Raw genomic sequence first — 14696 nt, 5'->3', positions numbered from 1 at the left:
TATGAAAACGTTGAATAGAACAATGTGAAAATCACGCTTCTTGCGTAATTCGAGGCAAAAATTGATATGCTAAAGAAAACAATCTCATTTTGGAAGAGGGAAAGTTGAGCACTTTTTAAAAACATCCAATGAAAAAAGCACCTTTAAGGGCTTTTGAAAAACGAAAGTCGAAAATAAGCACCTTTAAGCACTTTTCAAAAATGCTACGCACCCTGTATATATATTATGTATATATATACACACACTCACATATATATGCATATTGCACCTCATCAAGAAATGTGACACATGTCAACACTGGACTTGATTAAAAAATTATCAGGATTTTCAACACCCTGTAGCAATAATTGTTGAAAGAATGGTGAAGAAAGAATTTCTTAGATTTGTGATGAAATTGGCACAAAATAAAACGCACATATAAATGCAGAAATCGAGTATCATACTATTACAAATTAAATATATCGGGGTTTTAAAACCGAGTGGAAATACATAGTATTCCAAAAACAATATAAGAATAACTTGGATTTATGATAAAATTGATCGAAATAAAGCACATCAAAGGCGATTACTATTTACGCAATTCAAAAGTCATTATTATATTGTATTATAAAGACCAGGAAATCAAGAAACATGTATAAATCCGACAATAACCTCCAAAAACGTGATCAAAAAGTTTCTTAAATTAACTATGAAATGGACTTTAAAAAAAAACCTTCAAAAGGGATTACTAAAATTTGAAATTCACACATCATAATTTTGTCATATTAAAAATATTGGGATTTCTAAAACTTTGGAAATTTGTAGTGATAACCACCAATTACATTGATTTAGATTTGGCGCATTAAAAAACTTAACTGCTTAATTCAAAATTTTCATTTTTTTTTTCCAAAGAAAAAATTTCTTTATTATATTTAGATACTAGGGAGGGCCGCATATCAAGAGTTGGTGGGTGTGAGTTGTGCACACTTATCATATAGTGTATTATTTCTCGATCATGCACCCTCAATCCTCGTGAGCCCCGAGTTATTGGGTGGGTGGGTTATTTAAGTCAAGTTTTTTCTCCAGACATCAGTTCTAATTAAAAATCTTCATTTCAGATATAATTCTTTTCTCGATTTAAAATTCTTTATTTTTTATTAATCCATATAAACGCATATAATAAGAAAAGGGAAATTGATTGTCTGCTCAATAACATAGTTTTAATTTTTGAACACTGTTGGAAGCTTGAATTAAAATTCTTTATTTTTTGTTAATCCTTATAAATGTATATATCAGGGATGGCGAAACAATGGCACGCGTGCCATTTATGGCACGCGACACAATATTTTGAACACTCCACCGATCACAATTGTTGTTACACTTATGAATTGTTATTACATAAATGTTATTACGCTATGAAGCATACCTAGCAATGAAATTAAAATTCACAAAAACAAACAAAATAATAAACAATTATTGATAAAAAAATTACAAATTAATACTAAAAACACAATTAATAACCATAAAAAACAAACTAACAATAAATAACTAGCAAAAAACAAGCTAACAATAAATAACTAGCAAAAAAAAATCAACAGTCCTGCTTAAACTAACATCTTATAACCTAATATAAGTTATTGGTCATCTAATCTGCAACAACAGAAGTCACACTGTGACTTTAAGCTGAATTACGTGTATAACTGAGACATTGCAAAATGTTTTTTTTTCAATGTAAATAATGAGTTTTGAGTTGATAGTATTTAGTATTATTATTTTCCCAATAATCACGAAGTCAAAATTATTTGACGGCACGTCTATGACCTCATTAAGCAATTTTTTAGAGAAAATGGCACGTTGGTGTATAAAGGTTCGCCACCCCTGGTATATATTAATAGAAAAAGAGGAATTAATTGTCTGCTCAATAACATAGATTTAATTTTTGAACATTGTTGGAAGCTTGAATTAAAATTCTTTATTTCTTCTTAATCCATATAAATGTATATATTAATAGAAAAGAGGAATTAATTGTCTGCTCAATAACATAGATTTAATTTTTGAACATTGTTGGAAGCCTGAATTAAAATTCTTTATTTTTTGCTAATGAATATAAATTTATATACTAATAGAAANTAAAGGTTCGCCACCCCTGGTATATATTAATAGAAAAAGAGGAATTAATTGTCTGCTCAATAACATAGATTTAATTTTTGAACATTGTTGGAAGCTTGAATTAAAATTCTTTATTTTTTGCTGATCCATATAAATTTATATATTATAGAAAAGAGGCAAAATCACATAGGCAGGGTATCTGCTATATTTTAGATTTTCAAATTCATGACTTTCCATGACTAATTTGAAGAATTTTTCATGATTTAACTAAGTTACTATTCTCTCCGAAAAAAACACAACAATAAATTTAAAAAAGCATTATAATAACATTAATTGAAATGATAGGTATAGACAAAACTGTTATACTCTGCATCTTCATATTTATAGATTTTAAATCTAAAAAACAAAGTAATGAAAGAGTTGAATCAATAAAATAGGTAAAAAAGAAATTCAAAAGCAAATAATTTCTTTTTGTTTTTTCTGCAGAATTATATTGTAAAGATACTTTTCTTGTTCATCGACAAGCAAAGAAATACTCCTGACTTTTCTGTTCTCATTTCGAAATAAAAAAAATTCGCCAATGACAGGCTTGTTTCAGCTAGAATTTTAAATAATTAAAATAAAAAATAATAAGAAAACAATAAAAATTCTGAAATGACAGAAGTTTAAAAGACAATTCGCTCTAGAAATGATGTTTTTTCCTTCATTTTTTGAAAGAAAACCATAATTTTTAAAGAACATGATAAAAACATTTTATATTTTAATCAAATATGACTGTGAGTGGGGATTTTGTTACAAATTCAGATATTCGATACACCATGAAATTGGGGGGAGGGGGTAAATTCCATTTTAAAAATTAGATTAGACTTAAATCCATGACTTTCAATAATTTTATTTTCAAAAATGTAGTTAAAATCATGAACTTTATGACAAATTTTGCTCAATACCGAAATTCAGGACTTTCAAGTTGCGCAGATATAGCTTTAATTTTTGAACATTGTTGAAAGTGCAAATTAATTTTATCTCACATAGAATTTTGTGAAAATTGTTTTAGATAAGGAAGGACAAACCTCCTAAATGCATTTGACAGCTGACTGGTGGTAGAGATTACTTTATCACAGGCTTTCTGCTGTCTCTCCAAAAGCTCTTGTCGCAGAGAGGAACCATCAATATTTGTACCAATTGTAAGAGCTAATGAGTGATATTTACAGATCTGATGGCTCAATTCCTCAATTTCCTGAAATCATTCATTTGTTTCAAGTTTGAAAATGCATATTATTAGAAATAGACATCTTAAATAGAGTCATTTTAAAGCAGTTCTAAAGGCCAGGTTATAAATTTTAACTCAATTTTCTCGAAAAAATACATTGAACAATTTTTTTAAATATTAAATTGATGACAAAAACCAAAAAAAGATGTAGGAAAATTGATTGCAAAAAATAATAATATTTATTTAAAGTAAGGTTGCCATAAAGTTTTAATGATTCTATATCATTCATATATCATTAAAAGTTATTAAAATAAGAAAAACATTAAGAATGCCCCCATATTTTTAACACTTCAAGTTTGTATTGTACACCTCGACATTTTGGCATCAAAATACCATTAGTCAAGATCAAAATATGTTACGAGGGTCCATTTACTTGTAATACTGAGAAAATCACTCTAGCAAATTTTGAGTACTGTATTCTCGAATTTTTATGAAAAATATGGTTAGTAGCTTGATTTTATTTTACTTTATAACCGTTGTTGAACAGTCGACCCAATTTTTCGGGTTTATGACTACTACTGTTCAACTCCATAGCCTTGTCATTTTGAACCCAATCCAGAAGACAAGGGGATTCNGTTCACCTCATTGGAAGGCTAAGGCTCTCTCCCCAGAGCCATTGCGACTCTAGTAGTCTGATAATTTTTTTTATATCCGTCGTTGAACAGCCGATCCAATTTTGGGCTTACGACTACCAATGTTCAACTCTGTAGCCGTGTAATTTTTGAACCAATACAGAAGACAAGGAAACTCCTGGATCAGTACCCCCAGAGGTATTGATTTGTTATGGGAACATAGAGGACTTTGCAACTTGACATATTTATCGTGCATCAGTCTCCACATACTACACGGGCAGTCTTCGACCGGCAGGTATCGAACCCACAAACTATTGGACATGGGCCCAGTGCCCTAACAACTAGGCTATCCCAGCCGCTAGTCGTTTGATTTGAAGGATGACAAGACAGTAGCCAAAACTGGCCATTTCACAAGACTCACTCTTGACTTACTCCTCTACTTTAAATATTCGGTCGACGATGGCCATCTGGGAAATGGATATTATGTGCTCTATTTTAAAATGACCTTTTTTAAATGAGAAAAAGTCGATTTTCTGCACAGAACACAATCAATACAGCATAACGCGTCTAACGACAAATATAAAATTCTTCAATAGCTTTTAGTGCAAGAACAGAAATATATTTTAAAAATAATTAATAATAAATAATAATCAAATCAAAATTTTTTCAAAATTATGAAAATAGCTTAGTAAACTTTTAAAAATATTAAAATGTGATGATTAAGTTCCATAAAAAAAAAAATTTTCATCAATAAAATGAAACAAAAATACTTCAAAATATCAATTAGTTATTATCAGGAAATTGCGAATTATTCATAGTTTAGCAACCCCATGGCAGAATCGTGGCGACAGGGCAACAATATGGAGTTCTTGCAGAAAGACTTTTTCTTTGAGAAGTAAAAAATTTCAGTTTCTTTTTCTGCAGAAATTTTCGAAAAATTTTACGTTTTTCAAAACTATATTCAAAAGATGCCTTTTTTGTGCATCTGAGTAGGAAAAAAAATGCTTGTGACTTTTCTATTCGCATTTGAGAATAATGAAAAATATAATAAAGAATAATGAAGTAAAAAATTTGGTTTTCTTCTACAGTAAGTTTCGTTCTATTTTTTATTTGCAGTTATTACTTTTAATTTCCACATAGGTTTTAAAATCCTATATTTTTAATACGATACTATTTATTACAACAGCTGAATCTCGAAATGAAAACACACATTTAGCGTCCGATTCGCGTGATTTCACCGTCAATCTTTTTTTCGGTAGTAACTGATACGGATTTCATGTTGTTTTTTTTTTAATGTAATGATGATTTACAAAATGCAAAAAAAAGAAATAATTAGTATGCTTTTCTCCTACAAAACGCGAGAATATCGCCCATAATATTAGAATAAAAAAATATTACGTATTTGAATAAAAAAAAATTTATCTAAAAAGTTTCTTGTTTTTAAGTTGACGCTTTGGTTACTTTAAATTAGTAACATGCATATTTGTTATTATTAAAAGTATCTTGAAGAAAAATATTATTAGTACTAGAGAGGTATGTCCCTGTAAGTCCGAAAAAATACTGCCACAGGGTTTAGCATAGAGAAATGAGAAGTTTTTTTAAAAACAAATTTATAAATTCTTTTTGAGTATTTTAATGAGACAATAACAAAAGAACTCACTTTAACAACAGTTTTTGAAGCAATCAGTTGAGCTACCTCCAAGCTGAAGTGATCCATAATTTCTGAACATTGTGTTGATATTGAATCTGCCCCTTTAAAGTCTGGTAGAAGGTCCACAAAGGAGGGCATCCGTTTGTGATGTCTAGTTGAGGAACTAGCAGCAGCATTATGCCCATTTTCCATAATGCTACAAAATTGGAATAAGTTAGCCTTTATTACAAGGATTGAAATCATTAGAGTCCGGATTTTGGAAACATAAAACTCCCTCGATTACGATAATGTTTCGTGGTCCCGACGAATTTTCATATGAATTAATGGTATTCTCCTCTCAATATTATGATATTCTCTGAAGCAATAAGCCACTGTAAAATGATTTTTTTTCCAAATTTCAACCTTATTTTCTCCATTTATTACTGGTTTTCAAATAATATAAAAAATCTTATCTTATCATAGTTTGTCATTTTTTTCTGACATGAAAAGACCCACTGCTGACCACCCCAAAAGCTTCCATTCTTAGAATTACCTCCCCTATTTCTTAAGAAGTCACAGATGTAACATTCCTATCTGATTTCATTTCCTTCATGTTAAATGCTGATCATGAGTCACAAATAATCACAAGCATCACATTAACACCGGAAAGAGAAATTTTTCCGTAGATGGGGATGGTGGAGCAAAATTCACAAATGAAAATCATTTTCGTATTTTGAACTTGTTGCATACTTTGTTGGTTAACTTAACTGTCAGAAAGATAAATAAACAAACAAAAATATCGGATTTCATAAAAACGGTTTTCAGGTATGTCTGCAATCTTATTTTATTTCAATTATTTTTAATATTTAACCATAATTAACCTATCTGCAAATTAATATATACATTTATAGTTAAAACATATGTAACATAAAAATTAAAAATCTTATTGTGTCTCTAAAATATGTCGGCTCTCGATATAACAATATATACACCCTCTACAACAATATATTTATTTTGACCCGAAAATATTGTTGTAGTGAGGTTTCACAGTGTAAATTTTGTTCAGAGTTTCAAAATAATAATCATCAGCACAGTTTGGATTTCTCAAGCATAACATCACAAAAATGTCTTCATAAAATTAATACAATTTAAAATTATTCGGTTTTCAAGTGTAAATAAAATTATGTAAAACTCAAGTTGTAATATATTAAATAGTAAAACTCAGATAAAAAGTGGACAGCTGTAAGATCTACACAAATGCCATTATACTTAGAAAATTTTTTAAAAGTGCCCTAAAATAAAATAAAAATTCCTAGAATCTCAAAAAGTGCCCTAAAATAAAAAAAATTTCCTAGAATTTCAAAAATGATAACAAACTAAAATTATAACAAACATTCCTATTACTTAAAAAATGTCCTAAAATGAATAAAAAAAGATAATATAAAATTCCAAAAAATATCTTATCAAAAGAGTTCAAAATTGCAAATGTTATCAAAATCCTAGTCTCAGATATCAACAATCAATAGCACCAGATTAACTGAAAAGAAAAATAAAATCATTGATTTAACTCAAAGTTAAAATAACAATGATCAAGATATTTTTTTTAAAAAATTTAGTAAGGAATAAACAAAAAATAAAACCCTTTTTAGCCAAGAATTATATTAATGATATCCTATCAAAGGGGTGCACAACCTTTTTGAGTGAAAAGCCACTTGCACAGCAGGTTGGCTAACGAAGGGCCACACGTGTATTTAGACATGTTAATGACAAATGTAGTAATGTTTATTTAAACATTAGCATTCCATTTTCTTTTATCAATAAGATTAGTAATATCAATAACTTAGTAGTGTTCCATTATTAGAATTCATTCAAAAATAAACAAACTTGCTATTTTTATCATATGAACAATAGATTTATCAAAATAAATAAACATTGAAGAAAATAAATGGGTTTTTTTTAATCATATCACGCAATATGAAAATTCATTTTAGAATTAAATTCTAATAAATAAAAAAAACTGCAATGCCCACAGAATGAAAGCAGGAAAAAGTTCAGTCATAATTAAGTAATATAAATTCAAATTAAATATTTTAATTGAAGAAAATTTAAAGGTTTTAAAAAAGAGCCTAAAATAAAAGCAAAACTGTGATAGTTCAAAATAAAATTCAATGCTTATTTTGTAATGTACTTTATTATTTTATTTTATTAATTATTAGATTTTTTATATCGTAAACATTTTCCTTTTTTTTATCGAAAAAGATCACTTAAGCAACAAAAAATTGAAATCTAAACTACTAACAGTGAGCAGTTTAAAAATTCACGTTTTCCGCCATTTTATGAATTTCTCAAGTTGCAATAACATTGCATTTAAATTAGGGAGGGATGTAACGAGTATTTGGCCCTTCTGTGAAAAATTCAGTTGGTTGAATGATCAGTCAAATATTTGGCAAAATATTTTTTAGAAATGCATTTTTCTAAGTTTTTTTTATTTTTGAATTTTTATAGATATTATTTTTTTTTTTAAAATTATAATCAGACAAGTCAATTTTGTCATTTTTTCGATACTTTGAGAATTGAGAAGGATTTTTATCCATTTTTTGCTGTTTTTATTATAACCCAGCATTTTAACAGAACGTCTCATACTATTAATTTATTATCACTCTTTCCCTGTACTGTAATATAAATAACCAGTAACATAGAAAAGTGTGATTTTCAGTATTAAAGTTTTGTTTCAGGAACTAAGAAAAATTCGTTTTTTTCTGCTTTTCTTTTTTAGGCATTTTCATTATGACTCAGAATTTTTTTTAAAAATAAAGTTACTAATAAAATTGATTTTATAGCAATTTCTTTTCTTCTAAAATTATGGCAATGAGAAAAATTTAAATTGAGATTTTCGGCATAAGATTTTCATTTAAAAAATTAAGAATTTTTAATTTCTTTAAATAAATAAAACACCTTTTTTAGACGTTTTCATAATAATGCAGTAATTTTTAATAGCATTTTTGTTGACTTAATTCTTTTTTCTTGGCTTTTTCTGGTAATTGAAAAACTGAGATGTTCAGCTTTAAAAAAAAATTTCCAAAATTAAGATTGATTTTTATGTTCTCTGTTTCGCTTTTTGACATTTTCAAAAACGTTCTTGATTGGCCTTATTTTTTAGAGTTAATATATGAATACATTTTTCCAGGAAATATTATTCTGAGCATTGAAATTTTAGTTTCAGTGTTACTATGTTGCTAAAAGATTCTGCTATTTGGCCCCAAGTGTACGGCGTTCAGTCGATTTTTTTCTTCTTTCTTTTGCGGAATATTTAGTTTTTGATCAAATCACATTTCATTACCACATTCGACCAAATCATATTCGTTGCGGAAATAAAAACGAAGGAAAATTAACTAGGATTTACGATAAAACTGTACCGAAATACCATATCAAAAAGTGATTATTTAATTGTGCGATTAACAACCATGTGTCGTAATAACATCATAGTTAAATAGCGGGATCGTCAAAATCATGTGTTAAAGTATAGAAATAATTGGGAAAAAATATATTTATGCTGAACTCAGCAGGAATAAAGCGTGTCAAATGCATGATTTAAAATTTGCACGTCGCAATAGAATAATTGGAATTTTTTATAATACGTGGGAGCGTATAGCAATAACTGCCGAAAAAAATTGTTGAAAAAAAAGAAAGAATTTCAAAAAAAAAAAGATAAAAAATCACTTAGATTTAAGATGAAATCGTCACAAATAAAGTGCACAAAAAGTGATTATTTAAATTTGCGATCTGAAACTCGCATCGCAATAAAAATTCGGGATTTTCGAAATCACGTAGAAAAGCAGAAATAACTGTTAAAAAAAATCATTTATATTTACGATAAAATCGGCTTAAAGAAAGCGAGTTAAGCGTACATTTACTAAATAATCTGCTAAAATTTATTGTGTCAAAACGTGATGACTTAAAAGTGCGATTAAAAATTGCCATTTTTAAAAAAAATTTTTATTGTGTTTAGAAGCTCTCGCGGGCTGCACTTCAGTAGTCGAAGGGCCGCACTTCAGTAGTCGAAGGGCCGCACTTCAGTAGTCGAAGGGCCGCACTTGATCTGCGGGCCGCAGGCTGTGCACCCCTATCCTATCAGATGTTTAAAATAATAAACAATAGCTTAAATGTAAATTAATGAAATAGGCCAATGTTTAACATTTGACAGTTTTTAACATTTCGTATAAATCGTGAATAAAATTGCCATATCAAAAACCTGCATTAAAAAACTGTGACGAACCTAAAAATTCCTACTTAAGTACTAATGTAAATATTCAAATAACATAATTGCAGACAGTGTTGTATATTAAATTCAGATCAAAATATTTAAGTTTTTATAAGTATAGTGTTAAATAATAATAATGTAAAGTAAATAGAGTTAAATATTAACGATCAGATGTTACATATTAAATACAACTTTTCTTTTAGAATCTAGCTTCTGTTAAAAAGGAAATAACTGTTTAACCCTTTCTCTGAGGGATTTCTTTTTCCCAATTTCCGACCCAAAAAAGCATTCTTTATTATTGATGAAAATTAATACTTGCTCTATCCTAAATTAAAAATATTTTTGTCAGCAAGCAGTTTTTTGCTTGACCTATAGGATAATGAAATATGTGATTGGATAGTGAAATATGTGAAGTCCTGCCCACTGATTTCCTTGCACTGCACCCAAGTTTTATCTTAAAAAAATTAACTGTGAAAATGCAGTCCCTGGCCATATTATTAGACGCACTATAAGATTCTATGTAAAATTATAATTATCAGGTGATACTATACAGCTGTATTGTTTTCACTCAGATGAAACCGGTTTGCATTTGTTTACGCTCCTGTATCAATCGGTTAACATTGTAATGCAATATGTTAAAAATAAATACAAATAGGAAGTATATAATAAAACTCCCGAATAAAAACCCATTACATGTATGTTTAAATATAAAAGTACTGCATAAACTCGTGAAAATCATGTCATTATTAAAAAACTACAGTGTGTCTAATAATTTGATCTAATTACTATAATATACTAATATAATGCTTGATATAATAAATATTCTATATTTATATAATATATTGTCTAATGTATCCTATCGTCAAATTTACATTATATATCGTCTAATTTAACCAATTAATACACTAATGTAAACAAGTGCAAACCGGTTTCAGTCACAAAAAAACAATAAAGCTGTATAGTATCACCTGATGATTAAGACTTTACATAAAATCTTAAAGTGCGTCTAATAATTTGGACAAGGACTGTATATTTATTAACTCTATTGCTGTAAGGTTTTTAAGATAAATATCTACATAAAATAATTATTAAAATTAGGTAAAAAAATGTTTTGGAAAATAATTTTCCAGCTTCCTTGCACTCTACCACTGTAGTTTTCCTTGCACTGTACCCAAGTTTTATCTTAAAAAAATACACTATGGTAATACATTTATTAACTCTATTGCTTTAAGGTGGTTAAGATAAATATCTACATAAAATAATTATTAAAATTAGGTAAAAAAATGTTTTGGAAAATAATTTTCCAGCTTCCTTGCACTGTACCCAAGTTTTATCTTAAAAAAATACACTGTGGTAATATATTTATTAACTCTATTGCTTAAAGGTGGTTAAGATGAATATCTGCATAAAATAATTATTAAAATTAGGTAAAAAAAAATTTTGGAAACTAATTTTCCAACTTAACCTCAATAATTTTCCAACCAAAATAATTTTCAAACCTCATACATCATAATGATTTTGATATGCAATGGTAAAACTAATGAAAGTGAAATAACAATAAACTAATGAAATAACAGTAAACTAATGAAATAACAGTAAAATAGTAAAACTAATGAAAGTGAAATATAGTGATTTTGATTTCAATTCAAGGCTAGAAATCTTACAGTGAAAATTTTGAAGAAAGTGGGACTAGTTTTGCCATCTGTTAGCAATATTCAGAAATATAAAAATAATCACAGGCACAAAAACGTTCAAAATATGAGATGCAATGCCAACAGAGAAAAGGTTAAAAACAAAACTCTTTTATTTAATAAATATGTTTTAAATAATGAAAACATATGCAGGGTATCTGCTAAATTTTTGATTTTCAAATTAATGACTTTTCATGACTAATTCCAAGAATTTTTCATGACTTAGCAAAGTTACTATTTTCCCCGACAAAAACACAGCAATAAATTTAAAAAGTATTATAATAACATTAATTGAAATGATAGATATAACCAAAACTGTTATACTCTGTACCTTCATATTTATAGATTTTAAATTTAAAAAACAGAGTAAAGTTAGTGTTGAAGCAATAAAATAACTGAAAAAAATACAAAAGCAAATAGTTTTTTTTCTTTTTTTCTGCAGAATTATTTATTAAAGATACTTTTCTTGCTGATCGGAAAGGAAAGAAATACTCCTGATTTTTCTGTTCTCATTTGAGAATTAAAAAAATTCGTCAATGACTGTCTTCAGCTAGAATTTGAAATTGATAAAAAAAATAATAATAATAATAATAATAACAAAAATTCAGAAATCACAGAAGTTTATAAGATAATTCGCTCCAGAAATGATGTTTTCTCTTTCATTTTTTGAAAGAACATAATTTTTTAAAGAAATTGATAAAAACATTTTATATTTTAATAAAATATGACTGTGAATGGGGATTTTGTTACAAATTCAGATATTTGGAACACCATGAAATTGAGGGGAGGATATACAATATTTTGATATAAATTTACTAAATGGATATTCCATTTTCAAAATTAGATTTTTCGGCACCCTATGCCCATGACTTTCTTTAAAAAATAGTTAAAATCATGACATTTCATGACTAATTTTGTTCAATACCGAAATTCATGACTTTCCAGGTGTGAAGATACCCTGCATATTATAACAAAAGATTAAAAAAACTTTGTTGTTAGAAAGTTGCTTCAAAGATATTCTAATGGTAGAGAAAAAATTAAGAGATGTCAGTGTTGTATTAACTAATTTTTCAATAACGGGAACAATTATAATCCCACCTTTTAGAGTACAATTTTTTTTCTTTCTGAAATAAGCATGTATAATTGCAATAGAAAACAAAAAGTGACAGTTATTATAAAATGCATGCATTATATATAAACATAAATATTCAATTTTATTCCATTTAAAGTTCAATATATTTAAATATATATTTACAAAAATAAAAGTTCACAAAACTATTTGAAATAAAAGAAAAAGTTATCGAAGATGTGAATCCTTAGCGGGTGGCTTTGGTATTTCTCGTTAAATGTGAGGCAGCAAATAATGAACACCCCCTCCTCTATATTACTGATTCTAATAATAGATGTTTATGTAATCATCCCTTCTTATTAAAAAAAAGTAAATAAGAAACTTTAAGTTTAAAATTACTAGAAATAAAAATTCTTCATAACCTTTTCCATTCTATTGCATTAAAGTGTACACCTTTTTTAACTAAACATATTTTTTTCTGTTTAGATAGTTTTTTTTTATTAATGAATCATTACAGTCATAAAACTTTAAAGTTGGAGAGATTTCCGTATCGCGATATGTGGCAGAGTAATTGCCAAGTCTTTAGTTTCTCTCGGGCAGTGGCCCGCGAGAAACTAAAAAAAAAATCACAAAAAGGTACTAATTCTAAAGGTATAACCCCCAGGCAAACATCTACATGTTTTTGTTTTTTTTTTTTAAATTTGCAAGTTTTAAATCTATTTGGCACCTTGGTGATTGTAGTTGGAGCGACAGATCACAATACGGAAATATCTCCTTAAAGTTTACAAAAGAGTAAATTCCAAATTATTATTTTTACTTCAAAAATAAAGCTGAATTTTAGATGAAATAAAATGGGCAAACCAATAAAAAAAAGGAAAAATTTTACTCTTGCATAATTGTCATTACATAAAATCTTAACAAAAATCAACTGTTGATAAGATTTCTTAGTAAATTTTTATGCTTATAAATTTTAATAATCTTGGTAGTTCACAAAAAAAATAAAAAGACCAAAACAAATAAATAATGTCTTACAGACAAACGATAGTCTTAGCTCAATAATACGAGCATCATTACAATATTATTACAACGATTATATAATAGCGGATATAATTACAATTATTCAGTCGAAATCTATACATTAAATGCAAAAGAGTTACACTTTTTAAAACACAATTTTTTTAAAAATATTGATACGATTAAAAGCAACTTAATAAGTACACTTAAACTTTTACGTAAATACTAGAATGATAATAAACACATTTTGGTCAGTTAACTTGGATAAAAAATATTGATAAATTTATAACATTGAACTACCCGTACTGAATAAAGAATCACTAAAATACTTGTTCGAATATCGCTATTTAGCGAACATAAAGTAGAATTCCAATCTCTAACCGATCTATTGACAAGAATTTCATTTTTATTTACTTATTTAAATGGTGTGGGGTAGCTTCTAATTAATCTACATGATTTAAATAAAAGGAACACTTCTTTATTATTTTCTTCAAGACCAAATAGTTTCGGTCTCTAAGGATCACAGTGAAATGAATGTGAAAATAATTAAACAATATAACCGCAGAAAATATTTATGGCATGTTTAAAGAGTATTTCTTGCTTGGCTACCAGACCTTTTAATTAAATACACCTGTTTCATTGGCTGATATTATCATCGTTTTAATCGTAATTGCTTAATCGTTACTTCCGGTTTATAACATTTAGCATGTTTGTCCCTTTCTCGCGAGCAAAAAAATTCCCTAAATATCCCCCGTCCCCCCCCCATCGTTCTAGAATATGTTTTGTCTATATGGTTGTTGTTGTCGTTCATTTACGTCGCACTAGAGCTTCACAATGGGCTATTGGCGACGGTCTGGGAAACATCCCTGAGGATGATCCGAAGACATGCCATCACAATTTTGATCCTCAGCAGAGGGGATGGCACCCCTGCTTCGGTAGCCCAACGACCTGCACGCGAAGTCGAGCACTTTACGGTAGCACAGTTTAACGAGGACCAATACCGCACACCCTCGGTCCCTACGCAGACTGATCCAAGTGGTCACCCACCCGCACACTGACCGCAGCCAGTGATGCTTGACTTCGGTGATCTGCTGGGAACCG

The 14696-nt window shown here is 28.3% G+C and overlaps 1 protein-coding gene across 5 annotated transcripts in view; it reads right to left on the bottom strand.

Moving 5' to 3' along the window:
- LOC107445328 (regulator of G-protein signaling 9-binding protein) overlaps positions 1 to 14277 on the bottom strand; it is a 32273-nt gene extending 17996 nt beyond the window's left edge. Inside the window, exons 1-3 of one of the 5 annotated variants that reach the window (XM_043053548.2) lie at positions 14210 to 14277; positions 5591 to 5777; positions 3159 to 3325 (exon numbers count right to left, since the gene is read on the bottom strand). In XM_043053548.2, the coding sequence (XP_042909482.1) occupies positions 3159 to 3325; positions 5591 to 5777; positions 14210 to 14235 (380 nt within the window). In that variant the 5' untranslated portion in view covers positions 14236 to 14277. The other 4 variants (XM_016059689.3, XM_016059691.3, XM_016059690.3 and 1 more) reach the window with 4 other exon arrangements.
- Between the last annotated feature and the right edge of the window lie 419 nt (positions 14278 to 14696).

This window comes from Parasteatoda tepidariorum, chromosome 8 (assembly GCF_043381705.1).
Source record: "Parasteatoda tepidariorum isolate YZ-2023 chromosome 8, CAS_Ptep_4.0, whole genome shotgun sequence".
NCBI classification, from domain to species: Eukaryota; Metazoa; Arthropoda; class Arachnida; order Araneae; family Theridiidae; genus Parasteatoda; species Parasteatoda tepidariorum.
This window is presented reverse-complemented; position numbering and strand designations above follow the sequence as displayed.